Source organism: Zalophus californianus, chromosome 14 (genome assembly GCF_009762305.2).
Source record: "Zalophus californianus isolate mZalCal1 chromosome 14, mZalCal1.pri.v2, whole genome shotgun sequence".
NCBI classification, from domain to species: Eukaryota; Metazoa; Chordata; class Mammalia; order Carnivora; family Otariidae; genus Zalophus; species Zalophus californianus.
In genome coordinates this window covers 11,618,616-11,635,690 of record NC_045608.1, presented here as the reverse complement: position 1 = coordinate 11,635,690, position 17,075 = coordinate 11,618,616, and the positions used below count along the sequence as shown (strand labels likewise).

The 17,075-nt window shown below is 56.1% G+C and overlaps 2 protein-coding genes across 5 annotated transcripts in view; one reads left to right on the top strand and one right to left on the bottom strand.

Moving 5' to 3' along the window:
* The window catches only part of LOC113913035 (collagen alpha-2(I) chain-like), a 41,251-nt gene extending 26,920 nt beyond the window's left edge, over positions 1-14,331 (bottom strand). The window contains exons 1-5 of the mRNA XM_035723973.1: positions 14,211-14,331; positions 10,605-10,695; positions 10,162-10,338; positions 9,309-10,057; positions 6,704-7,201 (exon numbers count right to left, since the gene is read on the bottom strand). Of these exons, the coding sequence (XP_035579866.1) occupies positions 6,704-7,201; positions 9,309-10,057; positions 10,162-10,281 (1,367 nt within the window). The 5' untranslated portion in view covers positions 10,282-10,338; positions 10,605-10,695; positions 14,211-14,331. The remainder of the gene's footprint in view (positions 1-6,703; positions 7,202-9,308; positions 10,058-10,161; positions 10,339-10,604; positions 10,696-14,210) is intronic.
* Positions 2,869-17,075, top strand: part of TBX5 (T-box transcription factor 5) — a 67,698-nt gene continuing 53,491 nt past the window's right edge. For 2 of the 4 annotated variants that reach the window (XR_003516752.2, XM_027575151.2), the window contains exons 1-2: positions 13,052-13,620; positions 15,392-15,576. Coding sequence is in view for 1 of the 4 variants with exons in the window: in XM_027575151.2 (XP_027430952.1) it covers positions 15,430-15,576 (147 nt within the window). In the remaining 3 variants the exon portion in view is untranslated. Of the gene's footprint in view, positions 2,969-11,084; positions 11,370-13,051; positions 13,621-15,391; positions 15,577-17,075 lie in introns of those variants that run through there. The other 2 variants (XR_003516753.1, XR_003516754.1) reach the window with 2 other exon arrangements.

Below are 17,075 nucleotides of genomic sequence, written 5' to 3'. Positions count from 1 at the left end.
TTTCTTCTGGAGGACTTTCCCACCCCAGATCTCTGCTGTCTCCTCAATTCCTGGTCCCTATTCCTCTTTGTACTGTAACACAGGAAAGTCCTTCTCCAGGAGCCCAAGAGAGAAATGGAGGGATTGGTCTGGAAACATCGGTTTGAGAAAAGCCCAGCAAATGCTCCTTTTATTTTTATTTTTTTAAAGATTTTAGTTATTCATTTGAGACACAGAGATACAGAGAGCATAAGCAGGGGGAGATGCAGAGGGAGAGGGAACAGTAGGCTCCCTGTTGAGCCAGGAGCCCAATGCGCGGGTTGATCCCAGGACCCTGGGATCATGACCTGAGTCGAAGGCAGACACTTAACCATCTGAGCCACCCACGTGCCCCCAAATGCTCTTTTAAAGTGGACATTTCCCTCAGCTTCCTAACTCTGTCCACTAAGGAACCCAGTTCTCCCCCTCCCTGCCCCCGGGAGCCTCCACCCAGGGAAACGGGAGGTCAGAGGGTGGGCGACAGCCCAGCAAGATCAGCTAGAAACAGTTCTTTCTTTTCTGCCAGTGACGGGTCCACACCCTGGCTACATAAATCCTTTCTTTTATTTTTATTATTATTATAGCCCAGGGTCTAGCATGGGCCATAAACGGATTTAAGAGGCTGCTAGAGTATAGAATTTAATATATTTGGCATCATTAAATAGTGGCATAGCAAACTCACTTGGAGAAGGCTGGACCCCTCCCCCAACACCACCCCTCTTCCCCATCTCCTCTCACCCCCCATCCCACAAATCCTCCTGGCAAAGTTTTCCTGTGGGGCAGCCCTTGCTGGAGGGAAGGGCGGCGGGGAACTGAGCAGAGTCAAGAAGGCCAGGAGGGTGGAGAGGACACTGGGCAAATGACCAATTAGGGACACTTGGGGGAAATGGGACAAAGCTTTCTAGATAAGCATGGTTTTTATCAGTCTATAAAAATACCACTTTCACTAATCTACTGGCTCCTTCTCCAGGCTCCTGGGACCAGATAGAAGGGTGGACAAAAGGAAAGTCCAGAGGACAAGGGAGGGGGGTATTCAGGGAGGGGGGGCACTTGGGAGGGAGAGAGGAAGCATTTCAGGGCTTCAAGCCTCAGAAAGCCAAAACTATGGTGTGGGTTTTATGCCCCCCTCTAAACTTATCACTGTTCAGACTTCAATCCTTATATTGTTGCATGGAGCAGGTAGTCCTGTGCCCTTCAGTGTTTCCTTATATATGTTCTATGTCTCCACATCTTTGACTCTGAGTCCATCTGTTTATTACTTTCACATCCTTTATTCAACAAGTATTTATCTAGCATCGACTTATGTGAATGGGATGGGTGCCATGATCTCTGTCCTCAGCAGCTGAGAGTCTGAGGTGAAGACAGATAGTAAACAAGCACATAACAAAAATGATAGGAAGCACGACCATGAGGAAAGCTGGGGAGGGGCAGAGGGAGTAGAATGTGCAAAGGCCCTGGGGTGAGAACAAATGTTGGTGCAAATGAGAAACAGAGAGGAAGGTGGATGGAATGTGGAGGCAGAAATGGGGCCAGGAGACGAGGTGAGAGGGGTGGGCGGGGGCCAGTTCATACAAAGCCTTAAGTATATGAGAAGGAGTTGGGATTCTATCATAAGACTTTTGAGGTGCCATTTGGAAGGCTGTAAGCAGGGATGGGACGTGACCTAAGACCTCATTTTTGCTCAGAGGCAGGTAGCTCAGGGGTAGGTAGCTCACTCTTGGGGCTGCACCAGGCCAGTGGATGGAAGGGTTGTGGGGGCAGTGTGAGGGTGCCCTATAATCTCTCAGTATGAGCGGCTCTGTGGGCAGAAGACAGGGGTCCCAGTCACAGCTCTGCTCCAAAATCCTGAGGAGCTTTGGCAATTCCCTTTCTGATCTCAGCACCTCTAGACCTCAGTCTCCCCACACGTAAAATGAGAGCTGGACTAATTAGTGCTCAGGGCCCACTATAGGGTTCCCTCCCTCTGGGACAGGTCTGTGTCAAAGCCCCGGGGCCTCTGCAGGGGTTGGCGGGGGGCTGGGAACGAGGAGGGCTGGACGTTGAGTTTTTATCTAGAGATGGGCTTCTCCCTTGCCTGCTGTAAAACCTGCATGGCCTTCTTTCTCCTGAACTGGTATTGTCCAGCCTAGGCAAGGGGGGAACTGTTGAATCAAGGGGTCTGTCCAGAGGAACCTCACCGGGCCTTGGAGAATGATCCCTGGTGGTGCCCGTCCAAGTACTTCCCCCGGGCTGGGGGCAGCCTCCAGGTGCTCCTGTGTGCATGACCACAGCAGAGGCGATGTGAGGGTCCAGGCTGAGGGGGAATGTGGGGTGGACTGCAGACGTGGGGACAGAGCGTGAATCATGAATGCACAGATGTGAATGTAACTGTGTGTGGGAGCATGCGTGCGTCTGCACACGGGCTGGTGTGTGTGACTCGGGGTGGTGGGGGTGTGGCCGACCGTGGGCTGGTGTGACAGTTTATGATCGTATGTGTGGCTGAATTCATGTCCACACACGTGTGTGACCACGATTGTGTGTTTGTGTGATGTAGCTGTGTCCTGGTGTGCCAGTGAATAGGAGACTCTGTGTGTGTGTGTGTGTGTGTGTGTGTGTGTGTGATGGAAACAGGAGTGTATTTGTGGATATTTGCCTGTGTGAGGTTGCATGAGACTGAGAACAGGTGTGTGTGTGTGTGTGTGTGTGTGTGTGTGTGTGTGTGTGTGCCCGCGCGCGTGCACTGGCTGGCTGTGCACGACTGTGTGTGCTCTAAGTGACTCCCAAATGGCCAGGCCCAGGGCATCTTACGGCCTGACCTCTTGAAGACAGAGTGTCCTGCCAGCCGCGTCCGCGAGGGGCGGGCTCCGGGTAGCCGGCTTCCTCCCAGCACCAGGGGACACAAGTGGCTGAGGCCAGAGACCCGCGTTCAGGGGCACGAGGGGCTGGGACAGGGCCTGGCTCAGCAGCCCAGGTAAGCGCCGTGCCCCCTCCCTGGCTCCAGAAGGATTTCTGCAAGCTGCCTTGCCACCCCTTCAGCCTTGCCCTGGCGTCTGTCTGTCTGTCTGCGGGGGCCACAGGGAGCAGCAGATCCATCAGGGAGGGGGGAGCCCACCAGGCCCCTGGACCTGGGGGACAAGGTCAAAGGCTGCCTGGAGTGAGGCACTGGGGGGCAGCCGGGCCGCAGCACCGGATCCCTTGGGAACTGACTTCCAACAAGTAAACACGGTTAGGGTTTAGAGTCAACTCTGTCCCTCCAGGATGGGGGAGGGCCCCGGGGCCCTGGAGGTGTGCCCAGGGAGTGTGTGCCCTGGTAGGGGGGCATGATGGGCCCTGGGGGGTGAGGTGTGCTTGTGTGTTAGCCCCCCGCCCCACATGCTTAGCTCTGCCTGCAGAGGAAGAAACGGGGCTCCGCTGACTGTCCACGTGTGTATCGGGGTCCACTTCTTGCACCTGCTATTTCCAACCTGCCGAAGGTGTGGGGCTTCCCCTGAGTGCAGTGTGGGCGGGCAGGGGGCTTCATTAACGACATGGGCCCCTCCACTCCCAGGCACCTCTCACCCAGTTCCCAGGAAGTGAGTGTGGAATTTGTTTCCAAATATAGACTCTGGTGGCCCAGCCGCCTGTGGACAGCCCTTCTGGCATCCCGGGTGAATGGCAGGACTTCAGCTGCCTTCCAGGGGGCCCAGGCCTGCAGGTCTCCACTTGGAGCTGAGGTAAAAATAATAATCATAAAGGTGGTCAATCAAAATGGAGGGGAGCTGAATGCTGGGCTATGAGCCCAGGACACCACTTGACCTGTGGTGATGTTTGGCTGGTGGCTGCCCTGCAGGGGACACACACACAGAGCCTTACACACCCACACTCACACAGGTTGGCACCGCACACACTCGGGCGTGTGCACCGCGGACTCACAGGGTTTTTTGTGTAAGGAAGTACACAGAAAAAAATATATATCAAAGAAGGACACAATGACATACACACACACACAAACTAACATGATGGCAGAAAGACACACGGTTTCTCCACGAATGACATGCGGTCACGCAGAGAGACTCAGGGATAATGTCATATTCAGTCACACAGAAGAGACATACGGCCCATGGCTCCAGGCAGAGAGCAGTCCCTCCGGCTTTGTTACAAGAGATGCAGCTTGGGAAGGAGGCTGGGGATGCAGCAGGATCCACCCTTGCCTGTGCTCTGATTCAGGAGTTCTGGGCTCTGGGACTCACTAAGATGCACCAGGAGCCAGCACGTGGGGCCCTCGGGGAAGCTGTTTGTGGTGAGGAGCTGGTGTTTGAGAGGTCTGGGAGGAACCCCAGAACAAGCCAGCTTGGTGTTGTCTTGCCAGCAACCAGAGGGAGAGGGGGTGGGAGATGGGGGGGAGGTGTCTGGAGAGGTGGCAGCCTCCCAGGGAGCGCATTTTGCATGGGGGTGGGAAGAATCATTCCCTGGAAGGCCAGGCTGGCCAGGCTGGCCCAGAAGGAAGGCTGGCGGGTCTGGGTGGAGGGAACTGAAGAGGGGCTGCTGGCGAGTGGGGACCCCTTGGACCTCCCTTTGGGTGCTCCTCTCTGGCTTTGGATCTCAGAGTTCCCACCTTCGAAAGAAGTCCTTCCCTTCCTAACTAGTGGCAGCCAGCGCTGCGCCAGGGGCTGGCCTGCGAGGAGTATGGGCAGGGGCAAACAGGGAGCAAGAAAAAGGGTCTGGAAGCGGGAAAGTGAAAGGCCACACGTGGGGAGGCCTCAGGACCAACATCAGGCCTCTGGGTTCCAGGATCTTGAGCTCCTAAAAGGCTTGGGACCTTCCTGAGACCCACCAATGGGACCTGGAGGCCATGGAATCCATACACACCCTGAAGCCCAGTGGGTCTGGGATGGCGCAAAGACAGAAGGGTCACCCTGAGAGCTGAGTATCTGGGAGGGGAACACTGGGGACCCACAGATTTCGGCCTCTGTGCCTCCAAGGGGGGCGCCCTCAGCAGGCTGAGCCCATAGCTACCTGTGGGGAGTGGCCGGGGTTCCCTTTCAGGCCCTCCCTAAAGGTGCAGACCCTAAGGAATGGCAAGGAGCTGGGTGCATTTCAGCAGAGGCTGTGTGATCCGGGCAAGTCTTCACCCTCTCTGAGCCTAATTATTTGTTTTTAAAAAATGCAGCCAGGGGCATCTCCTCCCCGCCTGCCCTGTACCCCAACCCCATTTCCTTCCTGCCAGGGAATAGCGTGTACTGGGGTTGAGGCTGTGATGAATATAGGCCAAGGTTTGGGAACAGAACATCTGAGGCTTAGAGTGGGGAATGTCAGCACCTCTACGTCGTCTCTCGCATCTTGCTAAGTTCTCCTGAATCTGGCTCCCCATGCCCACACAGGCCCTCTTCTACTTCCTCAGTGGGAATGAGAGGAGGGGGTGGAGACAGAGAGATCTGAGCCCTTACTCCAATTGCTAAGTCTCCAGCAACAGCTTCCATTTGACTGTATGCGCTTTTAGATGCTTAAAATGTGCCCATTGCACTCACCCAATTTAACAGACTTCCTCCCATCCCCCTTCCCTTCCCTGGCTTGATAGAGAAGCCTTGTCGAGTATAAGAGTCACTCCTGGCTTCTGGAGTCAGACTGCCTGGGTTCAAATCCCACCAGAGGGTGACTGTGGCCAGAGCCCCAGGAGCCCACCTCCTCATCGAGCTATTGAGAGCTAAATGAATGAGTGAAACCATGTTCCCACAGCTCCTGGCCTGCAGTAAATGGTACCTATTACCGCACCTCAAATGCTAGCAGATTTTTGAGCCTGGAATATCCACATTTCTCTCTTCATGGCTGTAGAGACTCAAGCAGGACTCTTCTGAAAATATTAATGGAAAATGCTGGGAAGGAAAGACGATGGGGCTGCCTCTGCTGGTTGCCTGGGGCTCAGATTGGAAAGGAGTGGATGGGGACAGTGCAAGCCAGCCTGGAGCTTTGGGGGACATTAGATGCCCCAGTGGAAGCTGAGGGAGAGGAGTTTTGTCCTTCCTGACCAGCCTGGAGATGGACGGTGTCCCCTGCAGAGAGTGAAACAAGAGGGGAGGACCCCAGAGGAGGAGTCGCCCCAAACCCCAAACCTGCAGCCACGGGTCTCTGCCCGCACACAGGTCTGCACCCCCTTCTCTCTGAGGCCCTCTCTTTCGGGCTCCCTCGATGGCCTCTAAGCTGGTCAGTGACCCGGCTCTTTCCAACCTTGCTGCCTCCAGAATGGAAACAGAAAAGTCGGCCTGTGTTATGCACTGCCCACCCCCAGAAAAAAGAGGGGGCATTTTGCCCTGCAGGTTCAAGAAGCAAGCAGTGGAACCCCAACATACAATTTTAATGTTGTTTATATTACACCCACAATGGAAAATGTTTTCTCTAAAAGGCGTATAATGTATTCTTTCTCTCTGTAAGGCCTTGCAGACGTGAAAGTCACAATTTCGAGTTCCTGACTTTCCTCCTTCCATTTAGAAGTTAATCCAGGCAGGCAAAAGGGTTGCTTGGACTGCCGCAGGGAGCCTCGCGAGCGGATTGGGGTGAATACTATGTGTGAAGAGACCCAGCACTCCTTGAGTCCCAGGTCCCTGGCTGAGATTTCGGGGTACGGGCTTGGGTGAAAGCATCCCGCCCGCCCGCCCCGCCTGAGCACGCGCCCCCGAGGTCACGGCCCGGCAGCTCCAAACGGGGGCTTTTGCTCCAGACCCGAACCCACCCGGCAGAGATGGCACTAAATCTCGATTTTCTCCTCCGTTTCAAAAAGGCGGGGAGTTTGTCAGTCCCTGCCGGGTTGAACCCACGCGGGAGGCTCGGGAAAGCCCAGAGCGACAGGAGGAAGTAGAGCCTTGCAAGCCTCGGAACTCGCGGCGAAAGCACGATGGTCCTGCGGGCGCCGCATTGTTGCCGAGCGTTCGACGGGAACTCCTGGGTTGCCATGGTGACCAGGAAACCAAGGGCCCCTGCGGAACCGGTCGCCCGAGAACTTTTCTTTGCCACCCCCGTCAGGGGCACCCCCCACAAGCCTTGGTCAGCTTCACCCCCAGGGTTTTCCGGGTGCGATTGTGCACGGCAGCTGGGCGTCTGGGGTCCCCGCTTCCGGGACCCTTCCGTCTGGGCTGCCCCGGACGGGCCAGAAACCCAGCACCCGGAGACCACGGGGTCTGGGGTTGGGGGGGGAAGGGAGGGGACCCGCTGCGGCGCTCGAGGCCCCGGGCTGAAAGGGAAGAAAAATTAGAGGTCTTGACCAAGCAATCGTTTTGGTGACGGATCCTTCCAGTTTGGGGTCTGGCGGCCCTCGTCACCCGCACCCCCACACGCGTCCCTTCACCTCTTCAAGGTCATTACTAGAGTTCTCACTCGCAGCTCCGAGCGGGGAGGCCGCTGCGTCCTCTCCACCCCCACTTCCCTGCACCGGAGCAGGGCTCCTCCCGCGGCTGGGGCCTGGAGCCGTCCTGGCAAGTTTCTTCCCGAAAGAAAGAAGCAAGGGATGCGGGGCGGAGCCGTGCAGATTAAGCTAGCTATTCAGCGTCAGTATCCGAGCTTTTCAGGTTCTCTAGACCCAGGCAGGTCCAAGTCCGAGAGCTTGGTCAGACCTTAGGAATTTCCAAAATCACTGGCCTGGCTCGTTTTGGCTATAAAGTCAATGTTACCTGAATCATATCTTGACTAGGAGGTATCAAGCTGAACTTTCTTAAAGGGGGGTGGGGGGGGAGGACTGTCACCACTCCTATCCCCTTTGTTTGCTTTGTTGCAAACAGTCCACCTCCGAACTCCCTGCAGCACAGACAGGAACCGTGTCCCTTTCCCCTTAAAGAAAGTGCTTTATGAAACATCGGATTGGGTTCTCTCCGGTGTGGACGTCTTGCTCTGTGAGGCCCAGGCTGGCTGGAAGGAGGCCCACGGGCAGCCAGAACTGGAGTCGCGGTTTCGTCTCTGGTTTTGAATCCGGCCCTTTGAGCAAGCTTAACACGTGTGGATTTAATTTCCCTTTCTTTCTCGCTTTCTTTTCTCCCCCCCCCGCACCCCTTCTGAGGGAACAAGAAAAATAGTCTGCCGTGTCGACAGCGCGACACCGTTCCCTTTGCCAAAGAAAATTTGTCTTTCCAGAGCCCCGGAGAGCAGTGGGTTCCCAAATTTCCACTGCACCCTTCAGTTGAGGGAGGGGGTACCCAGACAGGCTCTCCGCCAGACCGGGAGGTATTAGCCGGGGTCTCCATTGTACTGGGTCAGAGCCCTGGAATTCAGTATATTTTCCCCACATCTTTTGGGAGCTGTGGGGACAGGCTGACTACACGAGAGGCCTTTCTGTGGGTTCTGGGCTGCAGATAAGGTTGGAGTGCTCAGGCTCAGTGCAGCCCATGGGGTAGGAGGTAGCTCCAGGTTCCCTCTCAGTTCAAGACCCTCACCCTTCTCCTCCACGGAGGACTCCCTAAATTAGAGAGGCAAAAACAGAGATGTTCCTTTGCATCCTGAGCCCTGCTCCCTTACCACCTTCCCTGCTCTTTGGGCATTTGCGAAGCTCTAGCCTTGAGATCTCAGCTGGGCCTCTAGAATGATGCTCCCACTTGCATTTCTCATTTTATTACCCTGATGGGGGGGTACCTCATCCGCCAAACTTGGGGGAGTGGGGAGGAATGTTTCCAAAGCACAGGGAAGAACACCAATGTGAACGAGAACAGTAGCAATAATAATTCTCGGTGAAAATACTGGAGGAGAATATTGGATATTAAAATAATAGCAATAGCCAGTATTCTTCCCAGATGCTTCCGGTCTGAAGGGAAGGAACTAGGAATGGAATAAAACATTGGGAAGGGAGATACAATCGTCCTGGAAAAAAAAAAATAACAGAGCCAGATTTAACTAGGCAGGAGGGGAAGTGACCCCCTGAGAAACGAGGGAATTTCTCTCCCTTAGTCTGACTCCCTCTTTTGCAAAAGGAGTTGGTCCAAGGTTGGTCATATCTATTGTTATAATTCTTATTCATTTTCCCAGGCCCTTCTGCTCTTCTCCCTACTTGTTGGCCTCCAGGAGAGACCCGAGTCAGGCAGGGATGCATTGGAGAAGAAACGGAAAAGAGGGTGTCTTCTGAAGCCAGTTCTTTTTTAGGCAGGAAAGAAAGAAGGTGGTTTGGGACTCGACTTTCTCAAAAACAGAGGCCAGAGTGAAGATCAACAGTGGTCTCCACTTGCTTTTGCCTGGTTTTGTTTTGGACTTTTTAAGTGGGAACCTCTATTCTACCCACGGTGATATTAAAATCAGGGCCGGAATTTTGCACAATGAGGAAAATGCGTTGCGGGGTGGGGGGGGGGGGAGCGGCAAACGCAGCTGGGAGCAGGTCGCGGAAAGCGGCGATCCACCCTGAGAAGGAGGGGAGGCTGCATGTTGCGGCCTCGCTCTGGAACTTACTGCCCAATGACTGGGGTAAAGAATGGAGGTGCTCAACACTGGTGGAGGTCTTTAATTTATTCGGCCCGTGGTCTGGCCTCCTCCGGAGCGTCCGGAAGAGCCGGTATGGGAAGCTGAGGCTTCGGAATCCTCTGCGAGCGGGTCCGGGGGGTGGCGGGGCCCGCGCCGGGGATGCGAGAGAAGGGAGCCAAACGGAAAGGAACTCGCCCCGCTCGGAGTTTCGCCTTCCCCTTCCAGCTCCGGCGGGGCCCAGGCCTCCGTTTCCGGCCCACCTCGGCCCAGAGGTCAAACGGGAACCCATCTCGAGGCCTCCGGCGAAGGATTTCGGCTTGCACTCTTGGCGTCTGGGAGCCAACGCTGCGCCCAACGGGCCTCGGATCAGGGAAAAGATAATTGTTAATAACTTGGGAAACGAAAGAGAATTGGGGGCAATCGCCGCGGCCTGGCCGGGCGGAGGGACTTGGGTCCTGCTTGCTGGAAGCCCCAGAGTCTGAGGCCCGGCTGGCCCGGGCGCCCGCGTCCGGCGCTGGAAACCTCTGCCCTTACTCCCCGCGGGCCTGACCTTGGCTCCTGGGGCTGCTCGGTCGGCTGCATTTCTGACTTTCCGCGGCCGCTCAGGTCCCAGACGGCCCGGGCCCGGAGCCAGGCCCTGCTTCGGAAAGCCCTGGGGGTTAGGGGCGAGCGAAACCCGGGATGGAACCCCGAAGCTGGGGGCAAGGCCAGATTCCGACGACCGCTTCCCTCTCTGCCCCTTGGCGGGGAGCTTACCCTTGCGGAAGGCCCGGCGCTCGCTTGCTGAGTCCCAGGCAGGCCTAGCTCTTCCCCCGCAGTACGTTTTCGCAACTGCACCCAGCGCGTTCCCAGCTGCGCGCAAAAGCTCGAGCGCATCCGCCACGGGGCGCTTAGAAGTTATGCCCATTGGTGAGACCAAAAATAATGCCAATCCTTATTGCAAAACAAAATAGAGCGTCTCACACCCAGTACAGCTCCGGTCGCTGTAATTTTTCTCTGCAGAAATCACCCCCTCTACCCCCACCCCACCACCCACTCGCACCCCGCCCCGGCCAGGCCAAGCTGGGACGAGTTGCATCCCCGGACTTAGCTAGAGGAGCTCTCGCAGAAAGGACTTTTTCTCAGCAAGAACATTGCGGACGCCTCTCTTTCTTCCACGCCTCGATCTCATTTCCCCTGCGCGATAACCCGGTAATTACTTCTATGCAGGTCTGCAAGCCGGCGCTGACTTATCGCGTCCCAAACAGAACCAGCTGGAGCGGCGCCTCTATATTCGTTTGCCGAGAGCTCCTCCTCGGAAAAAATTAATTTTTTTAAATAATAAAAGGACTCTCGTGCCTCCTCCAAGGGTCCTCGGTCCACCCCGGAACAATTTGATTTCTTCCCAATCGTGGGCCGACGTGGGCTCCTACCTCCCTTCGCCAGGAGCCCCCCTCCCCCTCCCTAAGACAATCGATATTGGCTCTATTTGTTGCCTGATGTTCGCCACCCCCATTTCCCCAGAGAGCGCTGGGTTTGTTTATTTCTTTATTTATTCCCGTGGCCGAGACGTCTGGGACTTGGGGCTGCGCAGACCCGGGGCTGATAGGCGAAGACCGACAGAAATTAACCTCCCGCCGTTGCCCCCCAGTCGAGCGTGATAGCGCGCGGGCCGGTTGCGTGACTTGTGACGTCTCCAAGTCCTATAGGTGCAGCGGCTGGTGAGATAGTCGGTATCGCTTGGTTGCCTCTTTATTTTATTGGGGTACGCCTGGTAATAAATAGTAATATTTAATTTGTCGAAGACCACAAACCAGCCTCGAGCTGGGAGGTACATACTACTCTTGACAGAGGTTGGAAGAAGGCTTGGCCTAAAAGGGGTCTCTTTGGGGGGCCCTTGGCAAACTCTTCACTTGAACCCCCACTCCCGCGCAAGGCACCACCGCTGGCTTCTGCGTTGGAAAGAAGAGGTGGGATTTTTGGAGGTGAGTGTCCCCCACAGCTATGGGGGAGGGATAGGTTTCGCTCGGCACTTGGCCTGGCAAAGACCCCCTGGCTTCCCCGCCCCAACTCGGCCCTGCTGAATACCCCCTCCCAGAGATGCTGTTTTTCACGGTGGAAATAAGAATGCACTCTTTTTGCATTTTGCCTTGGAGTGTCACCTGGCAGGAATAGATTCCCGCTGGAGGTTTCAAAGTCCCAGTTTCGCTTGGGGTCCAGCACAGCCTGCACTCCACAGACCAAGTGAATCTGGCCAGGCAGTTACTTGGGGGAGTTCAGATTTGCCCTCCCGGGAGGGGCCTGCAAATTATTTATGGGAATTTATTTTATCCGCAAATCTCAGAGAGTTTAAAGGGATTGGAGAAGTCTTTCTGGATTTCCCCTTCCTTTTGCCAGAGATGCAGAGATTCAAGCTCATCCTGAAGCCATGTTTGTTTCCAGTCTTTGGCCCGGGGTCACCTCCTTAGCAAGCCCAAAGCCCTCTGAGCTGACATTCTGGAAGGGTGAGGGTGTTTTCACACAAATAAATAAACTGCTGTGGTGAAAGGCTGTTTGCAAACAAACCTGGAAGGTGGAGTGAGAACTGTAGCCGACAGCTGGGCTTGCTTTCCTCCCCCTGGTCGCCCCACTTTTAGGGATGGATGGCCCGCTTTGTAATTTTGCAAGGAGTGTGTTACACCCAGCCCGCTGCTGATCTCCAGCGCATTTCTCCTCTCTCCATCCCTCTCCCCAGACCTTGGCCTGCAGGCCCAAGTCTCTAGTCAGAGCCCCAGAAAAGAATAAGGTGAGGCGGTAAGGGAGGCAAGGGGGGGGAAACGGAAGGGAACCCTGACATTTATTCCAAGCACCAATACTTGGTGCTCCAAACTGGGTCTGCTCAGGCTAAGACCTACTCACTGTGTTTACGCTTCTATTGACCTCTTCAACCCGCAAAATAATACATTTCAGAGAGGGGGAGGGCAGGAAGAGGGGCCCAGTGGAGATGAAAATCCCAGCCAGTCTCCCATGACTGTTTGATTATTTTAATAAAACTGGGTACCGCCTGGCGTACACCTCCAGCCAGGGAGGTCTGCTGGCCCTGGGGGTGGGAGCCCCCAGCAGTTTCTTGGCATCTTTGATCTGGGCCCCCATTCCAATGCACCTTCACCCTGCCTTCACCCTGGAGTCGCTGGGAGTCGGGGTGGTGAGTGGGGAGGGGGAGAGATGTCAGGGCGGCCGTCGGCGGCCAGCCGGGCCAGGCGGGGTCACGCAGCTCTGTCTTGAGGTCAGCGTTGGAGGGAGAACGTGGGCCAGGCTTTCAGAGGAGGCGCGGGGTGTGTGTGTGCAGCGGAATGCATTCAGACTCCGTTCTCTGCATGGCCGTGTCCCCAAGATTACTTCCCAGGCAGAAGCCGACCGGGTTTGCGATGATTTGTGCAGGATTTTTTGCAGCCACCCAGCCGAGCTCAGAGCAGCAGAGATGGATGGAGGTTGGGAAGGGGGTGGAGAGGAGGGGTGATCTCCAGGTCTGGGTTTGAGAGTAGTGCTGTGATTTGAGTGTTCGGGAAATCTAATGGAAAAGGTGGTTGGGGGAGGGAGTGAGAAGAGAGAGGGAGGGAGAGAGGGAAAGGGAGGGAGGGAGGGAGGGAGGGAGGGGGGGGGGGCGGGAAAGAGGCAGAGGCAGGCTGTGTGCAGTGGGAGCTAGTTGGATAGGCAATTTCAGTACTTTGTAAGCATCAAGGCAGCCCAACGTCACTGAGCTCAGCTGAGTCGGCTTGTATTTCTGAGAGAGAGAGAGAGAGAGACAGACTCTCTTTCCTCGGATTCCAGAACTTTAACCCTGAAAGCGGCGCCCATAAAGGATCTTGACCATTCCCACAGCTCCCTCCCATCTCGCAGCTTCCCTTCCCCAGGGGTGCAAGGGAGGAGCAGGGTCCTGAGGTGTTATCGTTGAGGGTGCTCCGGGAGGCTGCTGCTTGCGTCCCTTGGAGCCCTTCTGGCGCCTGACAACTTGGAAGTCTTTAGGGAGAGCGAGCAAGCGAGCGCAAAGCGGAGGAGGTGTGTGTTGGAGGTGGGCAGTCGCTGCTGAGGCCCCAGCGGTGGGTGATCCTTTGGAGGCAGCGGTAGCCGCTAGTCTGGGCAAGCAGTCCCCGGCATAAGCCCCGGAGCCAGGATGCCCGCGCCCCCGCCTCGCCGCCGGCTTCCCTGCTAGGAGCAAGAAGGGATGTGGTGAATGCACCGGCTTCGCCCAGCGAGGTAACGGTCCCCGAAGATGGCCTGGGAGGCTCGGGAGGGAGCCCTCCGGCCGAGTGGGCTCCGGGAGGCGCGAAAGGCGGGACTGCAGCCCTGCCCGGGATTCTGCGGAGCCCGGCTTGCAGAGAGCTCCTGGCGTGTGGAGCCAGCCGGGGAGGCGTGCGGCCCGGAGCGGCGTGGAGGTTTGCAGGACGCGCGGCCTGGTTCTGTCAAACTGCATCTAGCTCGCCCCCCCCCCCCTCCCCGCCAGCCCCGAGCTGCCGCCGACCCCGACCGGGGTGCGGGATGCGATTGTCCCCGCGGCCGGCGGCGGAGGCGAGCACACGTGGGGGACACCAGCCCCGGGTTCTTTTGTTGCAAGCCGGTTGCGGTGGCTCCCAGCACCTCCTCTCCCGAACCCCGAGGGTGTGGTGAGGGAAGCTGCTTCGGAGTCGGGCCTCGAACGCCGTCCTCCTCGGCCCCGCTCTGGGTCTCCAGCCCCCGCAGCCCTAGGTGGGACCCAGCCTCTGGCTGAAGCGGCTGCTAAGCTTTGGGGGGCCATCCTTGGCGCTCCCTTCCCAGTCTCACCGGGTTCTGAGGGAGGAAATCCTTACTTGGAAACGTGGAGGAGATTGGAAAGCGATCAGAGCGAGAGGCAGGCTCCTCCGGGCTTGAACAGTTCCGCAGCTGTTATTTTTCGCTCCAAACTCCTAAGCCTGCAACCCGGGCCCTTCTACCCCTTGCACCCGACCCAGGAGGCCGATCCAGCGCCTGAAGACTAGAATTTATCTGGGACCCATTAGATACTCGCCGCCACCCCCCCCCCCCCCCGCAAGCCTGGGCCTGCACTTCCAGCGAGCCAGGCCGGGCTGAAGCTCAGAGAAACTCCCCTCGGCCTGGCCGCTCGTCAAAATGCCGGTCCCGGGCTGGGGAGCCGAGGAAGCCGAGGTCGCCGGGAGAACGCACCGCCGGGGCAGGCGGCCGAGCGCTGGCCGCGGGCGCCCTGGAGCACGCCTCCCTGCGCACTGCCCCGCCGCCACTTTCCTGCCCTTTCCGTTGGGCTACTTTTCTTTTTCTTTCTTTCTTTCTTTTCTTTTCTTTCTTTTTTTTTTTTTTTTTTTACTGTTGCTAAAAGTTGGGGGGAAAGGGGGAGGACTTTTACTGTTGAAGGACTTTTAACTTTAAGGCCTGTAACTGATAAAGGATGAACGTGAGTTCTCCTGCCGACCTGGTCTCTCGATCTGCAAAATCTTTCCCCACCTCTGTTTTTGGTTTTGCAAGAGGCGGGTTGTTGCAGACATTTTGCCTGCTGCGGAAAAATATGCCTGTTGCGAGTTTTAATAAACGGGGCTCTGATGTCCTTCTGTGAATGTGACGAAGAAAAACAATTCTCAAAAGGACACTAGGTTTTTGTTTTGTTTTTGGTTCGTACCCAATGGCTTCCAAAAATACCCAGGCCTTATCTTTATTGGCTCTTCCAGAAGTCCAGACAAATTTGACCGGCAGCTGGCTTATCATGGGGGAGGCTGCGCAGGGGAGATGTGGGCCTCGCCTCCGCCTGGTCTGACCCGGGTCTTTCGCAAGAGGTTGTGCGTGGTCATAAAAGTACTAATAATGATAATAATAAGGGGACCTTCGGCAACCTCCTTCTGCAGGGAACGGAGGTGCTGGGAGCTGGAAACTGGGGACCCAGCTGCTCCCTCCTGTCACTAGAACAGCGTTTCCAACCTTCTTTTCTCTCTCTCTGCCTCTCTCTCTCTCTCTCTCTCTCTCTCTCTCTGCTTCCTGTCCTCAGAGCAGGACCCTTCGCGGGGACAGGGCGCCGGGCACACCATGGCCGACGCAGACGAGGGCTTTGGCCTGGCGCACACACCCCTGGAACCTGACTCAAAGGATCTGCCCTGCGACTCCAAGCCCGAGAGCACGCTAGGGGCCCCCAGCAAATCCCCGGCGTCCCCACAGGCTGCCTTCACCCAGCAGGTAAGAAGACCTCTAGCCTCTCGGCCCGTCGCAGAAACTGAAGGCCCTCCCGTGGGGGAGGGGCGAGGGGGGTTGCCCGTTGCACATTAATTGTCCCCTTTCCTTTCTGTCCCCGCTCATTCCACCTTCCTGTGACCCGCGTCCCCAGATCCCAGTATATATACTCCTATCCCTTTTATCGTGACAATAATCTTTACGGCCAGAGGAATTTGGACATACATTTAAGTTGTTAGAGAAGGCTTAATTATCTGGCTATTTGGGGCCAGCTAACAATAGCCCAGATGAGGCCTTTGCTCCTGCGCTAGGTGCAGACTCAGCCCGGAGCACCTCATTAAGGGCTGGGTCAGCGGCCGTTTCAGGCCGGCGTGAGCGATGGCTTGACCCCTCTTCAGATCTTCCCCAGCCTCAGCCTCCGCCCACCTCCTCCCGCGCCGCCGCCCGGGACCCGGGAGTTGCGCTATTTGTCTTGGGCCGGGCTCTGGAAGGCTGGCGCGCCTTGGCCGGTGGCGGAGAGCGCAGGGCTGTGCTGGGAGTTTGCTGGGGGCCACAGGATACCTGGCTGGAAGCTGGGCCCGAGTAGAGGGTGAGGCCTCGGCGCACTCTGTACCTTCTTTCCTGGGCGCTCTGGATGCTCAAGGAGGCCCGCGTAGCTCTTGATAATTTACACAAGGTGTCAAATGGGGTGCCAAGCGGGGTGACTTGACCAGCAGAGACATTCGGACGTAGCCAAATCCTTTCTTTGGGATTTCGATCGATCCATGTGCTTCCTAGCTACTTTACCACCTGTGTCTTTGCCCTTCCCGTCTCAGGAAGACGTGTGTATGGTTATAGAGAAGCAGAGGGCGGTGGGCACAGAGTTTGAGAAACTTCGATTGCTTTTCTTTTTGGAAAAGCAAATCCACTTACGAGACAGTTACAGATTATGGCAAAACGAAGATTTTTGTGTATGTATTTTTTTGCATCGGTTTTGTAAAAATAGCTTTTAGCTGAAAGTGGAAATGTTGAATAGTTTCGGCTGTGCCCAGAATCAAAACAGCTCGAAGTGAACGAAGTTGGCTGTGAGGAGAACCTAGAAGGTTTGCTCATAGAGACATTTGAGGATTAATTTTTTTGGACTACTGGAACCTCTTCTAGACACGTTTTTAAGTTGAGATATTCACATATGTCTATGTTTGCACTGCCACGGTGAGACTAAACACGCGTATGTACGGGATTTGCACGTCTGTGTGTTTGTGTGTGCTCATGCGGGTGTCTACAGAAGGATGTTCTGAGTGGGCTTTTGAGATCGAGCATTTTTGTTTTTGCTTTTGTTTTTTAGTTGCATCTTGACTGAAAGGGATTGAGATTGTTCCCCCCCCTTTTTTTTTTTTGGTCTCAGTCTGTCCTCCCATGGGCATGCTAGAGCACCCTGGTGTTTGGGGACTTTTCTCTAGCTTTGTGTTGGTGGCATCAGGAGACAGCAGTGCACCGTGGGGGGGCGTGCACGGGGCCTGCACAGG